Consider the following 14,429-nt stretch of genomic DNA (forward strand, 5'->3'; position numbering starts at 1 on the left):
GTAGTGTTACCCAAGGAGCGACTTACTATTGGAACCAGATGGCGCGTACTAGGTACATGTACCCGAACAGCGGCTTGTTGTCGGCGAGCAACCTAATTTGCACATCATAGGGAGAAGTACCTGAAATGCTCAAATATTCAAAAGGGTACAATGTCGCGCATGTTTGGTTAAATGGGGTAAAAAGGATGAAAATCGGCTAAACGGGGTAATCCCCGTAAAAAATAACAAAAGAGGGGGTAAAAAATAGAATTTACTCTTATGTTGAAGCTGGCAGTGGGATGTTATCCAAGATCAATGTGTGTGGGGAGGTGAAATGCAGGAGGTGACCACACTTTCTTGCCAGTTGTTAACGATGAAATTGTGACTTTCCTGTTGGTGGGTGAGGCTGATTTAGTGGTGAGGTTGCCTGTATGTAGAATAATGTACTATGTGTTAGTTTTTTTTGCGAGAGAAATTTTCAATCTATTCATCAATCATGGCAGTACAGAGAACACAAGAGGTAATAAAAATTACAACTGGGTCTATGGACCATCTAGCGACGACTACAAGCACTGGAGCGAGCCGAAGGCGCGCCGCCGTCATCGCCCCTCCATCACCGGATTCGGACAAACCTTGTTGTAGTAGACAGTCGGGAAGTCATCGTGCTAAGGCCCCAAAGGACCAACACACCAGAGCAGCAATTTGATCTTTCCAATCTACCATGTGTTAGTTGTAGTTACCAACACACTCTACTAAGTTAGTTGACAATTTAGGCGATAAATTCTTTGTTGCAATACTGCACGGAGATGGTTGAAGATTCTCACAATATGCAATCAATGAAATGTGAGCAAAATGTTTTTGCAAAAAAGAAGGGAGCAAAATTATGTTTATGTAATCAGTCCATATTTTCCAAATCCTTCACAGTTCTATGTAATTTTTTTAGAGCTTATATTATCTTTTATTCAATCCGTGAAGCTTCATAACTTTAATTCCAATGATTCAGAAAGAGCCTATGTTTAAAAAGGAAATTAAAGCAGCAGCATTGAAGAAACTTGGGAGTTGCTATTTCAAGAAGAAGGATTATCGATTGGCAGTAAAAGGCTACAGTAAGGTATATTAAAGCATCGTCCATTTCATTTTTATTGTATATTACACTATAATGGCTTGCATAGCTCTCAATTTGAAGCAAATGATGTTCTTAATGCACGCACGCACGCACGCATTGAATTTTCTCTGTTCAATAGCAAAACTGCATTGCGTCTGCAAACGACGATTTTCATGCCTTCAGTTTCCCAGGTTCCTTACGGCTTAAAAGTATTTTGAAAGTGGTGGATTTTTTTTACTGAACCGACCTAAACATATTTTTGTGTTAGTTTTCAAAAAGTTTGTCGTAATGCAACAAATGATATGGCATTGGCAAACTATGGGAAAGGCGAACCATTTTTGTATAGAATGTTTTCCCAAATTCCTCATGGTTTGGAATGAAATTTGGAAAGATTGAAATATTTCTCGAACATGAAATTTTAGAGAAGTTTCTCGGAGTGGGGAAATTGATATACCGTTGGAACTTGGAAAGCTATTGAAAATGCTAAAAATTTCATGTTTAAAGTTTTCTCAAAATCCTAACCGGCTGAGCAAACTATCTTTGCGATGAAGCCGTCAAAGGCTCCGGGCACCGATGGGTTTAATGCTGGCCTCTACCAGCACACCCTTGGCACCTTATCTGTGATGATGTTACAATGGCTGTACCGAGCTTCCTTGAGGGGGGAAATATGCGGGAGGTGGTGAATAAGACGGTAATTGTATTAATTTTGAAGTTTAAAAGCCCTAGGAATATCACTCAATTTCGCTCTAAGTTTTTGGCTAAGCGGTTACATGAATCCTTGATGAATTAATTTTTGAAGAGCAGAGTGCTTTTGTGTTTGGGAGGCTAATAATAGACAACGTACTAACTACATATGAGTGTGTTCACTCGATGAGAAGGAAGAGAAGTAAACAAGGCTGTGTATGATCAGGTAGAGTGAGCTACCTTCAAGGAGTAATGCAACAGCTGGGTTTTGTAGAAGAGTGGGCGTCTCTTATCATGGGATGTTATCTCCATAGTTGGTTTCTAGGTGAAGGTGAATGGGGAGCTCCTCCCATTGTTCAGACCATCGAGGGGCATTTGGCAAGGAGACCCACTATCCCCTTATCTTTTTCTCCTTTGCGGGTAGGGGCTCTCTTGCATGCTCAAGAGTTGTGATGGATGGTGGATCGATAGAGGCATTTGTGTGGGAGTGTATGCGCCTTGGATATCTCCTTTGCTTTTCGCTGTCGATTGGGTGGATTTTCTGTAAGCAGATGGGCGTAGCGCAACACTTCTCAATGAAATTCTTGAAGCTTACTGCCTTGGTTCGGGGCAATCGGCGAATAAAAAATAGATTTCCATTTTCTTCAGCCCTAATAGTGGCACGTCATCAAGGAGAGGGTTTTGAAATATACCGTAGATTCAAAGGGAAGCCCTCTCTGAAAATTATCGTGGTTTACCAACCGTTGCAGGAAGGGTCATGGAGCAACAGTTCGAATATGTTCAAGAAAGATCTTGTTATAAGATGCACGAGTTCCAACCATGAGGAGATCAAGTATCAGCTGATAAAGTCCATGCAGGTAGTTTATCAATTGTTGGCGGCTTTGGACCTTACTATGCAAGAGCAAATCACGACCATTGTGGCTAGAGAGAGGAGGAAGGCTTCGAAATTGGGATGGACTAAAATAAACAGTGATGGAGGAATATGTATGGTTCAATGTTGTGCTGGTGTTGGTTTGGTCGCTAGAAACCAAACGGGGAGATTTGTTCGTAGCAGGTGCATCAAGTATAATGTTATCTCTAATCCGTTTTCTATTGAACTACTGGCGTGTCGAGATGGATTTCTCTTTGCTATCAAATCGGCTATAATGATGTGATCAATGAAATGGGTTGTCAAGATGTGGTGAAGCTTTGGCAGTTTTGAAGCGATAAGTCTCTTGGCTTCCATATTTTCAGAGAGATGAATTCTCTTCTATTGGACCTGCAAGGATTCAAATTTGTACCTCCTAGGAGGAGTGCTAATACGGCCGCAACAGGGAGAGAGGCTTTGAAGCAGCTCAAATGCTCAGATGCTCTCTCTCGCCGAATGCGACAAGAGAGCACCCGAGCATCTTGGATGCAATTTTGATGAAAAAATAACACGTACGAACTCTCCTATTATTGAATAAAGTGCCTAGAGGGCAAATTCCGAAAAACTGGTTAAATGTAATTTCAAAAGCGGTGAGTCCGTACGTGTTGTTTTCCCATCCTAGAAAAAGTACTAGAAGTCTGTGTGGCTTTGAACTACGGGCGTGTCACAGTTCAAACTTCACTCTAATTTTGATGTTGTTTTTTGCTCGTAACTCATCAATGGATTGTCGGAATCGAGTAAATGATATACCTTGGAAAGCTTTTGTTAAGAAAAACTTTTTATGGTGAACATATTTTTAAATTTACCATGGGTTAAGAGCAGATTTGAATGCAGTGAAATTCGAATCTAATGACATACACCGAACTTTGAACAATTTGTCCAAATAAAGCATATAATATACTATTGGAAATGTGCTGAATAGGAGCAAAGTTTTCATGTTGAACATTGTTTTTAATTCATGATGGTGCACATGAACTTATAGAAGTGAAGCTTTTCAGCCTTAATATTTTTACTTTATTTGCATCTGAACTTCATTTGTTGTCACCTTCGAACCTCCACGGTTTATCTCCGTGAAATGCTTGAATTTTTTGCAATGTTATTTTGTTTTTGTTTTTCATTTTTCCTTATTTGAACTTTCTAGGATATCATGTATGAAGCCTGTTCGGATGTCCTCCAGTTTCTAACTCCACAAACTCCACACCTGGAGTTGGGCCAAACGCTTTACCTCCAAGAAGCTGAATTTGAGAAGCTAAGGCGGCTCGTAGTGCAAAAACGAGGAGCAAGCTCGGCCCAGCTGCACGAAAATGAAAATCCGGAGTTTGCTCGTTTTATGGCCAATTGCCGCCGCCAAACACACCAATTCAGCGCGCCCACCTCCCCCTCCCTCGGAAAAATGGAAACTGCCTCGAATCCCTCCTCTTCTCTCGAACTTGATATTCCTCTATTTCTTCCCTAGTGCAGACCCTAGCCGCCGCTGCAGCTACCACCGCCGCCATGCACGTCATCAGTCCCTCACCGTCGCCGCTCCTATCCGGCGGCAGATCGAGCAGTTCCAGGCCCATCCTCGGCGGACCCCGTTGTTGCATCTCGAAGGATGCAGCCCAAGACGAGGACAGACGCACTGGTTGTACATGCTTCAGCCTCGATGCTATTGACGCCCGTTCTCACCTCGCTATTGGTTGTGGCCCATTTGGGCTGCGTCCAGCCTGCCGACCCCACTAGCCCGAACAGGCCACAGCTCTCCCAACTGGGCTGTAGCGCTGGGAGAAGCTGGAAACCGAGCCGAACTGATTTTCCATCGCAGTTTGGAGTGAGAAGCTATGGTGGGAAGCTGAATTTGTGATGTTTTGGGAAGCTAGAGGAGATCCGAATAGGCCCGAACTCCAAGATTTTATACCTGTGAACTTTCTCGAGTTATTTTTGGTAAAATATCTTGATTTTTGTATCTTAATTTACAAGAACGACAGTCCAGACTTCCCATGTCTTCTAAGTTGAACTTTCGTGAAACAGAAAAAAATTATCAATGTTTTTTGTGTTTTTTCGTTTTTACTAGATTACCGTTTCTCTCGATTTTGACCTCAAGGGTTTTCTTTCCATGAACTTCCCAATGTTTTTCTTAGCGGGTGGCGGCGATAGAGGGATTGTTTAGTTTCATACACTAGCCAACGCAACCAAAACTCCGAACTAATGGAAAGGGCTAAGCAAACCACACATACACTTCAACCCCTTCCCCACGTGTGACTTGGGGAGGCCAGCAAGTGCATTAAAATCTCAGAGGTATGGCTCAAGATGCCTATACGTGGACACAGAGAGGGTAACAACAATTTTCTGAATAGATTTTAAAAGCCAGGACTCAAATTTGAGACCTACGGCTCTGATACCATGTTATGTTTCATGCACTAGCTAACAAAATCAAAAGTCCGAACTGATGGAAAGGGCCAGGCAATCCACATATATACTTCAATACCCCTTCTCACGTGTGACTCCGGGAGGCCAACACATGCATAGATCTGAGGGGTATGGCTTAAGAGGCCTATACGTGGACACAAATGGGGTAACAATAACTTTTTGAATAAATTGCGTAAGCCATGACTCATGTTAAGCTTCATGCACTGTCAACGCAACCAAAAGTCCAAATTGATGGAAAGGGTTAGTGCAATCCACATATACTGTAACACCCCCTCTCACGTGTGACGGGGAAGACAAGTCAACACGTGCAATCGGAAGAGAGCGACGGCACGCGAAACTCACGTATGACTTAAGGCCTCTATGTGGACACAAAGGGGGCTACCAGCAATTTTTGATAAATTGCAAAAGCCAGGACTTGAACTCAAGACATTAGCTCTGATACCATGTTAAGCTTCATGCACTAGCCAACGCAACCAAAAGTCCGAACTTATGGAAACGGTTAGTGCAATCCACATATACTGTAACAACTCAAACTTGAGACCCGCGGCTCTGCTACCATGGTAAGTTTCATGCACTATCCAACACAACCAAAAGTTTGAACTGATGGGAAGGGTTAGGCAATCCACATATACACTTCAACAGGATGAGGTGGTTGGTTGTGCACGCGGTGGCGGCTGGGGGCGGGTGGAGGCGCCCGAGTGGCAACGACGGGTTAGAGACGATGGCCGCATGGCGGGGAAATTCTGGTCGTGAAAGGGTGGAGACGATGGCTCGGGGGTGTTTCTTCTTTCTTTTGTTTCGGGTCATGGGGAGGTTCGACTAGGCCTTCTTTCGGTCAGTCGAGCCTATATAGGGACGAAATATACAGAATATTATTCTATGACTAGTCACAAAATAGTCCTACCCTATAGAAGAGGGCGATTCAGAGCCCAGGCTCAGATGTTCCCATCCATGAACGATAAAATCGTTAAAAAAATAGCAACAAATATAAAAAAACAATTTTTTTGACATCCAAGCTGCTCGGGTGTGGAATGTGGATGCAAATTTCCATGGTGTTTGGACATTCGAGTAGTTCATGGCAAAAAGCAAAATTTGGCTCTGAAAGAAACTTTCAAAAACATGCAATGTGTAGACTTGATTTTCTTTGCCGTGACCTTGTACAACGCGAGCATTTTGGATGTCCAAAAAATTTCTGAGATTTTTTTGGACTAATCATTGGTGGTAGCAGATGAGGTTTGGTTGAGATAGCAATTACTACAAGCACCCCTTAAGACCTTATTTTATACATCAAAAACCTTATTATATACATAAAACACAATGTCCAACCGTCTCGAATCGAGCCTCCTACCCCGAACCAAATTAAAAATAAAACCCCTCCAGCCTCCCCACTTTCCTCCTCTCCCCCATGCAACCCTGCCCATGACCCATCTTCATCCCCACGCTGAACCCACCTCTCCTCCTGGCCATGCTACACCTCCCACCCTATCCATGGCGCCACCAGCCCATACCCCACTTGCCATGCCACCATCCTTCGCTCAGTGTGCACCTCGCCATGACGAAGCGCTGCATTTCGTCCATGTGCCACTATGGACTAGATACAACCCCTCCACCACCGGATCAAGCCACCCGATGCTCCCCAAACAAGGTGCTCTCCCCCGGCTAGCCTACCTCCCCCTTCCCAACACTTGGCTCCCCCGTACGTAGCTTCCCCCTTCGGTGACCCGTTCGTCCCTACTCCACTGCACCGCCATCGACGCCCTGCTCCACCTTGTCGGTCCCATAATCCAGCCCCCTCTAAGCTACCACTGGAGCACCTCCCCCTGCCGTAGCCGCTTCGTCCCCGGCCAAGACCACCAGTGGCATCGCCACGAGGGATGCTCGTCAGGGGCGGTTGCTAGCCAAGCCCCTGCCTGACCCCGTATCGGCGAACGGGAGAAGCACATCCACCATTGCAGTTGAGCAAAGCTGAAGTATAAACTGCGAATTTTTTGGATAAACTGCGAAAGCGATGACTTGAACTCAAGACCTTAAGCCCTGATACCATGTTAAGTTTCATGCACTAGCCAACGCAACCAAAAGTCCGAACTAACGGAAAGGACTAGGCAACACATTAACAGTCTTAAGCATGGCGTTGCTTGATCTGGTCCGTAGGGCGTGGCTCGCACTTGCATGTGATCTAGGATGGTACGGAGGATTCATCCAGATGTAGCACGGGGTTGTCATCTTGTAAGTGTCACCTTCAATTTGCCGCTCTTTGCATAGGAGGCCGATGACTGCATCATCACATCAATTGGAGTGTTGGCCCTTGCATGTGCTGATCTAATGCATGGTGGCTTGATCTGCTAGATCGCAGCCTAGGACGACATTGTTGCGGTGTTTATGGTGGCATGTGTTGGATCGAAGGTGCCCTTGGCCATCACGATCTTGGGAGGACGATGCAGTGTTTCTGAAGGGTCACTTGCTTGGGCTTTTCATGACACGGGTTAACCTCATCTCTGGGTGGATCAGTGGCCCACACCGCATTTCCAAGCTTTTGTTGCCATGGTTATAGATCACATGACAATTTTCGTGCGAGGACCATCCGCTTGAGCATTTGTATGTGTGGTCAGCTAGTGAAGGTAGCAACACATGGCACCACCAGTTTGGTGGTGCTACTTGAGTACCCATCTCGAGCTTCGGTATGAAAATCCATAGGTCTGACCTTAGCTAGTTGTACCAGGCAATGGCAATGTCTATGTGTCGTTTCTTTATTGAAGGCATTGCTTGGACTTGATCTTAGGGTGAAAGCCCATTATCTGGCCTTCAATGGTTGGATCCGGCAACGGAGGTGTGGTGCGTCGTTCCTTCTAGCGGCCTTGTTGAAGAAGCTCTCGCTTCAGCTATTGCCACTAACCAGTGGCGGTGGTTGGTCTTGTTGTGTGTTTCTATGTGTTGTCATTCGCTTCGGCGTGACTTTTGGGGTCATGCTTTTGTTTTTTCCTTTTTCTTTTTTGGTAATAATTTGGTTGTGTGCATCCTTGATGTTTTGACTCACTCTTGATATCATGTTGGTGCATAGGCTTGATGTAATTGGTATATTTCTATATTAATATATCAGAAATCTTGCCTGGAGACCGCTCCATTTTTAGGGGAATTACCGAACAACTCACGATCCATTCTACCATGATCACGCGGACGGAATTTCAAGGAGGGTTTGGCGGTTTTCCTGGAGGGACTGTTATCCCGATTTTTTTAGAAGTGGGTAGAACGAGTGGTTTTCTCGAAGGTTCGATTGGTAGGCAGTTTTATAGCGGAATTAACATAAAATATTGTGTGTGCCATATGATTCAAACTTTGGTCACTTGGTAAGCGCCTTAACCAAATCACTCACTACTTAGTTGTTTAGGTTGATGGCAATCCTCTGCTATAATAGCTATTACCTACCGAACTGCTAATCAAACCTGGCAAACAGGCGAACAAGCAACCTGGTCGGTTCACTCAAAGCTCTTAACACATACTCCAATCTAAGCGGAATTGAGTGGACTAGAAATCTTGAGTCTTCGCTTTCTTTCACGCCAAATTGTGGAAGAAGGGGATACGATACGCTGCCCTGCTCCATGGTCATCGCTGTGCATCACCTGGTCTGGTGTATGGCTCATCGGCGAGGGAAACGTTTTGATGGCGGTCTGGACCCACTTGGGGGAAGGCGATCATGGTGGGAAAAGGTATGGGCCCACTTGGGGACTCTATAGTGGAGAGAAATAGTGGAGTACCATGCCCCACGGGTAACTCTTACAATTACGAGGCTGCGGGAGACTGTAGTTACCAAGCTGCCCATGCTATAGCTACAACATGAGACAACTATAGTTACTGGCTTCCGGTGCTATACTTACTTATCACACTGCCCGCGCTATAGTTACCAACATGAGACAACTATAGTTATCAGCTGTCAATGCTACAATTACCAACATGTTAACTATGTAGTTATCTGGTTGCATATGCTACAGTTACCTGTTGAAAATATGAGCTATTTGTTGGAACCGCAGCCCTCTCTCACTCTTGGCTACAGATAGAAGAAGACACAAGACACAAGAAATTCCGGGCCGGCGCACGAACGCCGCCGTGGGCGCACGCACGCCCTAATCTTCTTTATCTTTCAATGGCTACATGGTTGGATCTAACTCAACACACCATCACGAGCAGTACAGCGAAGGGCTTCTTATACCCAGCACACAACGCAGCCCACCACTTCCCGGCCGTTGCATCCACGATCTGCATGGCTGGCCATGCGCGCCTACGACGCGCTCAACGCGCACGACGCGGCCGCTCCATGCAGTTCGCCAACGACCTAGCTAGTCTACCGTGGCCGCCACGAGCCTGCCTCCTACACACGTGCGCACACACACGCACACACCTGCACACGCCTGGTCGCCACAGACCTGGCACGTACACGCACACGCCGGTTCACCACGGACCTGGCCTGGACGCGCACACTCGCAGGTCACCACGGACCTGAGCATGGCTTATTCCCATCATTCACGCCCTAAGCCATGATCTGCCGTCGCCGCAGTTGGTGCAGCTTCCGTCGTTGTCGTCGTCACGGCCATGACCCAGCCCGCGGACCCGACCCGGCGCACCGACGCCGGTCGCACCGTGCTCCGTCACGACCCCGGCGACATACGCCGAGCTCCTTCTCCGTTGGCGATACACGCCCGACGTCCCTCGGCGCCCCGCACGTCCCGCGCGCACCCGACGCGCCCGACGAGCCCGACTGCACCAGTGCGTCCCGCACGTCCCACGCGCATCCGACGCGCCCGACGAGCCCGACTGCACTAGTGCGTCCCGCACGTCCCGCGCCGTGCTGTGCCGCCGCGTCACCACGCAGCGCCTCGGCGGCCTCCGCGGTCGCTGCACGTACGACGTCACCGTCAGCCGCCTCCGCCACGCGCCATGATAGCTGCAGGCCCGCCCTCCTCCAGAGGCCGACACACGGGCCGGAGCTCCATCGCGCAGCCGCCGGCGAGCGCCGCCATCGCTGTCACGCCTCCGGCACGGCACGCACATCCACCAAGCTCTGATACCAAATGTTGGAACCGCAGCCCTCTCTCACTCTTGGCTACAGATAGAAGAAGACACAAGACACAAGAAATTCCGGGCCGACGCACGAACGCCGCCGTGGGCGCACGCACGCCCTAATCTTCTTTATCTTTCAATGGCTACATGGTTGGATCTAACTCAACACACCATCACGAGCAGTACAGCGAAGGGCTTCTTATACCCAGCACACAACGCAGCCCACCACTTCCCGGCCGTTGCGTCCACGATCTGCATGGCTGGCCATGCGCGCCTACGACGCGCTCAACGCGCACGACGCGGCCGCTCCATGCAGTTCGCCAACGACCTAGCTAGTCTACCGTGGCCGCCACGAGCCTGCCTCCTACACACGTGCGCACACACACGCACACACCTGCACACGCCCGGTCGCCACAGACCTGGCACGTACACGCACACGCCGGTTCACCACGGACCTGGCCTGGACGCGCACACTCGCAGGTCACCACGGACCTAAGCATGGCTTATTCCCATCACTATTTACCATATGATTTTATTAACAGAACTACTAGATAAATCATGACTAATGTAGTAGGGATGAAACATGTCATGTAATCTAACAGAGAGAAGGCAAATAGCATCTGCGCATATGAACTGGAACTGAACATATCTAGAACAAAAGCTAGAACAAGAAACTGTGACATGGTCTTAAACAGAAAGAACACGAAGACGTACGGAGCAGCGGCAGAAGCACTGGTCTTGGGGTCGACATCCTCGCCGGCCATGTCGTCGAAGAGATTGTCGACGTCGGGGAAGTAGTCGTCGGAGTCCGGGGTGTCCGTGATGAACAGGTCAGTAGTCGCGCTCCCCAAAAACCTTATCACCTTCTCCCGTACAGGACTCAAAGAGGTGGGGTTTCAGAGGCCTACTGTCCCGACCTGCTGTGCACGCCGCAAGCTAGGATGGGGAAGACCGTAGCAGTAGCTCAATGCTCAGGAACTCGGTGGCGAGAGGAAGATGATGTTCAGGTGTGTCTCTCTGGAGAGGAGCGACCTCTCTTTTATATGCATAGGAGAAGGAGGTGAATAGGCTGCGACAGGAGCTGAAGAAAAGGAGGGAGACGAAACGAACAGGCAGCAGCCGAACGGTGCAGCGTTCGTATTCAATATCCACTACAGCAAAACCTTTCCATCTCCCGAGTGACCTTTCGTATGCCCGTCATGCGTGGCAAAACTTTAGACATCGGCTCGGCTCATTCCCGTAACCCGCGGCGCATCGTGACGAGGCGTGGCGTGGCGAGGCGGGCGGCCAAAGAGGAGCGCCCGTGAATGTCCCTCTTGTTCTCATGCTCATACATGTGGGGAAACACTCTCCCTTATAAGGAGGTCCAACTCCCACAAAACTTTAGTCCCACCTCTTGCCTTGCACGAATGGGCTGAGTGAGCCTCTAGGATTTATTAGGAATTCTGAAACTGGTTGTTGGGCTGGCCCAAAATAGATTAAACTTCCAGCATTACCAACATGGAATCTAGTTCCGAAGGTCTCGTCACAACTGATTAATGATGAAAACGGATTTTGAATTGGACCGACTGTTTGAGCTACAAAACATTTTAAATCTCGTCGGTGGAATATTTGATGGCATTAGCTTTTGGCCTCTAGCGCATGCATATGCATGTGAGGAGGGGGAGGGGGACCATTTGGATCTATCCATATATTCCTAATGTTTGCCACATAGCACACCTTAACATAAAAAAGTTGGGCAATGGACACGTGATGGTCCCTACCCACATGCTATGAGGCCTATATTATGCAGAATAGGGCATTCTTAGACTTCCAGTCTTCATAAACATGAAGAGGGTGGATTACTGTAGTGTGTTAATTTGAAGAGTGGGGCAATTTATGTGAGGGTACATGCATTCAGTATTTATTACCACTCTTTATCGTACTTCCTTCGTCCCTAAATAGGTGGCATATAAATGAAGTTATAAAGTCAATTATGAATAAATACATTATGAAAATAAATCTAATAGTGGATATATTAATATTGATTTGGTATTTTTTATCTTCATATTTTTGTATATATGTGTGGTCAAACTCAGAAAGCATTGACTTTTTGACTCAAGTTATGCGCCACCAATTTGGGGACAGAGGAAGTATAACTATAAGAGTTACTGTCTTGTTGGATAAAAAAGCAACTTGAAGCCCATGGAAAAATAATTTACACACAATGCCTTATCATGATTCACACATGGTATGACTTAATTATTGTGCTATACATTTAGTAATTTTGTGTTAGGTAAATCGGCTTTGTTTTCCAGACTTGCTGATTCATAGTTCGGTTATATACTGGCTCAACTATCTATGCGTACTATTAGGAATCTTTCTGCATCAGTGTTTAGCAATGTGCGAACTTCCTATTAAGTGCCACAGGTTCTTAACTGTTTATTTATTTTATGCTCACTGTTGATTTTCCTTGTTGGTTGTAGGCCACGCAGCTTAATCTTGGCGATGCAACCTTGTTCTCAAATAGGAGCCTTTGCTGGCTTCTCATGGGCGATGGAGGCAAGGCCTTGGTAGATGCTAACCAATGCAGAGCAATGCGCCCTGACTGGCCAAAGGCTTGTTACCGGCAGGGCGTAGCTCTGATGTTACTGAAGGTTACTTAGAAGATACTGTTGACAGTTTATTTTTCTCTTGGTTAAAATCGATTTTGATAATTAAGTTGTGTTGTATCATCAGGATTACAAGGGTGCAAGTGAGCGATTCTCGGAAGGACTGAAGTTAGACCCAGGGAATGCTGAGATTGAGCATGCTTTACGGTATCCCATCTGCCTCTTTGGTTACACTATGCCTTTTTTGACGAAGACCTTGCATTTTTCGGCTAACTTGTTAGGTTCATGCCCTTGCGTACAACTTGTGAAGATATTGACTTTCAGTCTTGGAAAGCAACTACACGTACTATTATCTAGCAATGCCATATGTAATATTCTTAAAACACATCAAGCGCCCTTGATCTACCACCTTGTCTTCAGCGTGAATTTGGCAATCAAGCTGAATGAGATTTTCTCAGAAATACTATGCTAAAGCTTGGTTTTACTCATAGATGGGTAGAATTGATGATGAGATGTGTAAGATCTGTGAAGTACAGGGTTTGGTTTAATGAGCAAGAAACTTAATCCTATACTGCCTTGTATGTATAGTAAATAAATTAGTAATTTCTTATGAGGTTGACTGTCGATTTTATTAAGAATAGAAGGTATGCAAGTCCTCTTATCAACATATGTTGCCGTGCAATGGCGCCTAAAAGGTTGCAATATGTACACAATTATGGAATTCCAAATCTCTAATAGTTCTCCTTGGACTATGCTGCAGGGAAGCAATGGAGAACCTGACGACGTCTGGGATCAGCAAAGCCAAGTGACTATTTGGGTGTCGGATCGTGTCGCAGGGGAATAAGCTGAAGGCTTCTGGCTTGTGTTTCGCCTTTTCCGCGTAGACTCTGGTTTCCTGAACTAATTATTTCCTTTCGAAATTCAGTATCGTGTCCGGTGTAGTATTGGTATGACTTGTTCGCACGACCTTTGACGAAGTAATGCTCAGTGGAGACTCACCAGTTGCAGTCTATTGTGTGCGAATGTGTATCTGTCTTTACCTCCCAGTATGGCTACGGCCCAATACTTCAAACGCAATGGAGCGCAATCTAGTATTTGTTGTGTCATGCGTAGTGTATTCAACCTTAGTTTGTAATTTTGCAATTGCCGCCAAACAACAAAGGGTTTTTATCACTTTTGCCACTAGTTGTACCACACTACTCACTTTTGCCACTAAAAATTTTCACTACTCAAAAATGCAACTATTCCGTTAGGAACACACTCAAAAATGCAATTTTCTCATGTTACCGTCAGTCAAAGGCTCTTTGACCACACTAAGATGACCGAAATGCCCCTGGTTCCATTACATGTGGACTCATTTGTAGCGAGGAGGAAAAGAAAAAGCAAGGAGGGGAGTGGGGATCGAACCTCGTACCTTTAACCAGAGCAGCTAGTACACACGCGCGTAACAACCATGTTGTACAACGCATCTATCTGTTAATTATGAAGATCTATTTCTTATAGTGTAATTGGGTTGACCTGACTAAGCTGACCGATTATACCTAATCCTATCCCAAAACTACTTGTACCTTTCCCTATCCACTAGCAGCCGCAGCCACAAACCGCCGGCGCCCGCCGAATTCCTCCATTCGGTATGACCGGTCGCCGGCGCGCCTCCACTCGCCGCAGCTCCGACGCCTCCCATCCCGCACCTCACTCGCCG

At 46.6% G+C, this 14,429-nt stretch overlaps 1 protein-coding gene across 1 annotated transcript in view; it reads left to right on the forward strand.

Moving 5' to 3' along the window:
• LOC123159628 (ankyrin-3) overlaps positions 1-13,536 on the forward strand; it is a 44,103-nt gene extending 30,567 nt beyond the window's left edge. The window contains exons 8-11 of the mRNA XM_044577444.1: positions 983-1,090; positions 12,602-12,772; positions 12,855-12,934; positions 13,488-13,536. Of these exons, the coding sequence (XP_044433379.1) occupies positions 983-1,090; positions 12,602-12,772; positions 12,855-12,934; positions 13,488-13,536 (408 nt within the window). The remainder of the gene's footprint in view (positions 1-982; positions 1,091-12,601; positions 12,773-12,854; positions 12,935-13,487) is intronic.
• The last annotated feature ends 893 nt before the right edge of the window (positions 13,537-14,429 follow it).

Source organism: Triticum aestivum, chromosome 1D (genome assembly GCF_018294505.1).
Source record: "Triticum aestivum cultivar Chinese Spring chromosome 1D, IWGSC CS RefSeq v2.1, whole genome shotgun sequence".
NCBI lineage: Eukaryota > Viridiplantae > Streptophyta > Magnoliopsida > Poales > Poaceae > Triticum > Triticum aestivum.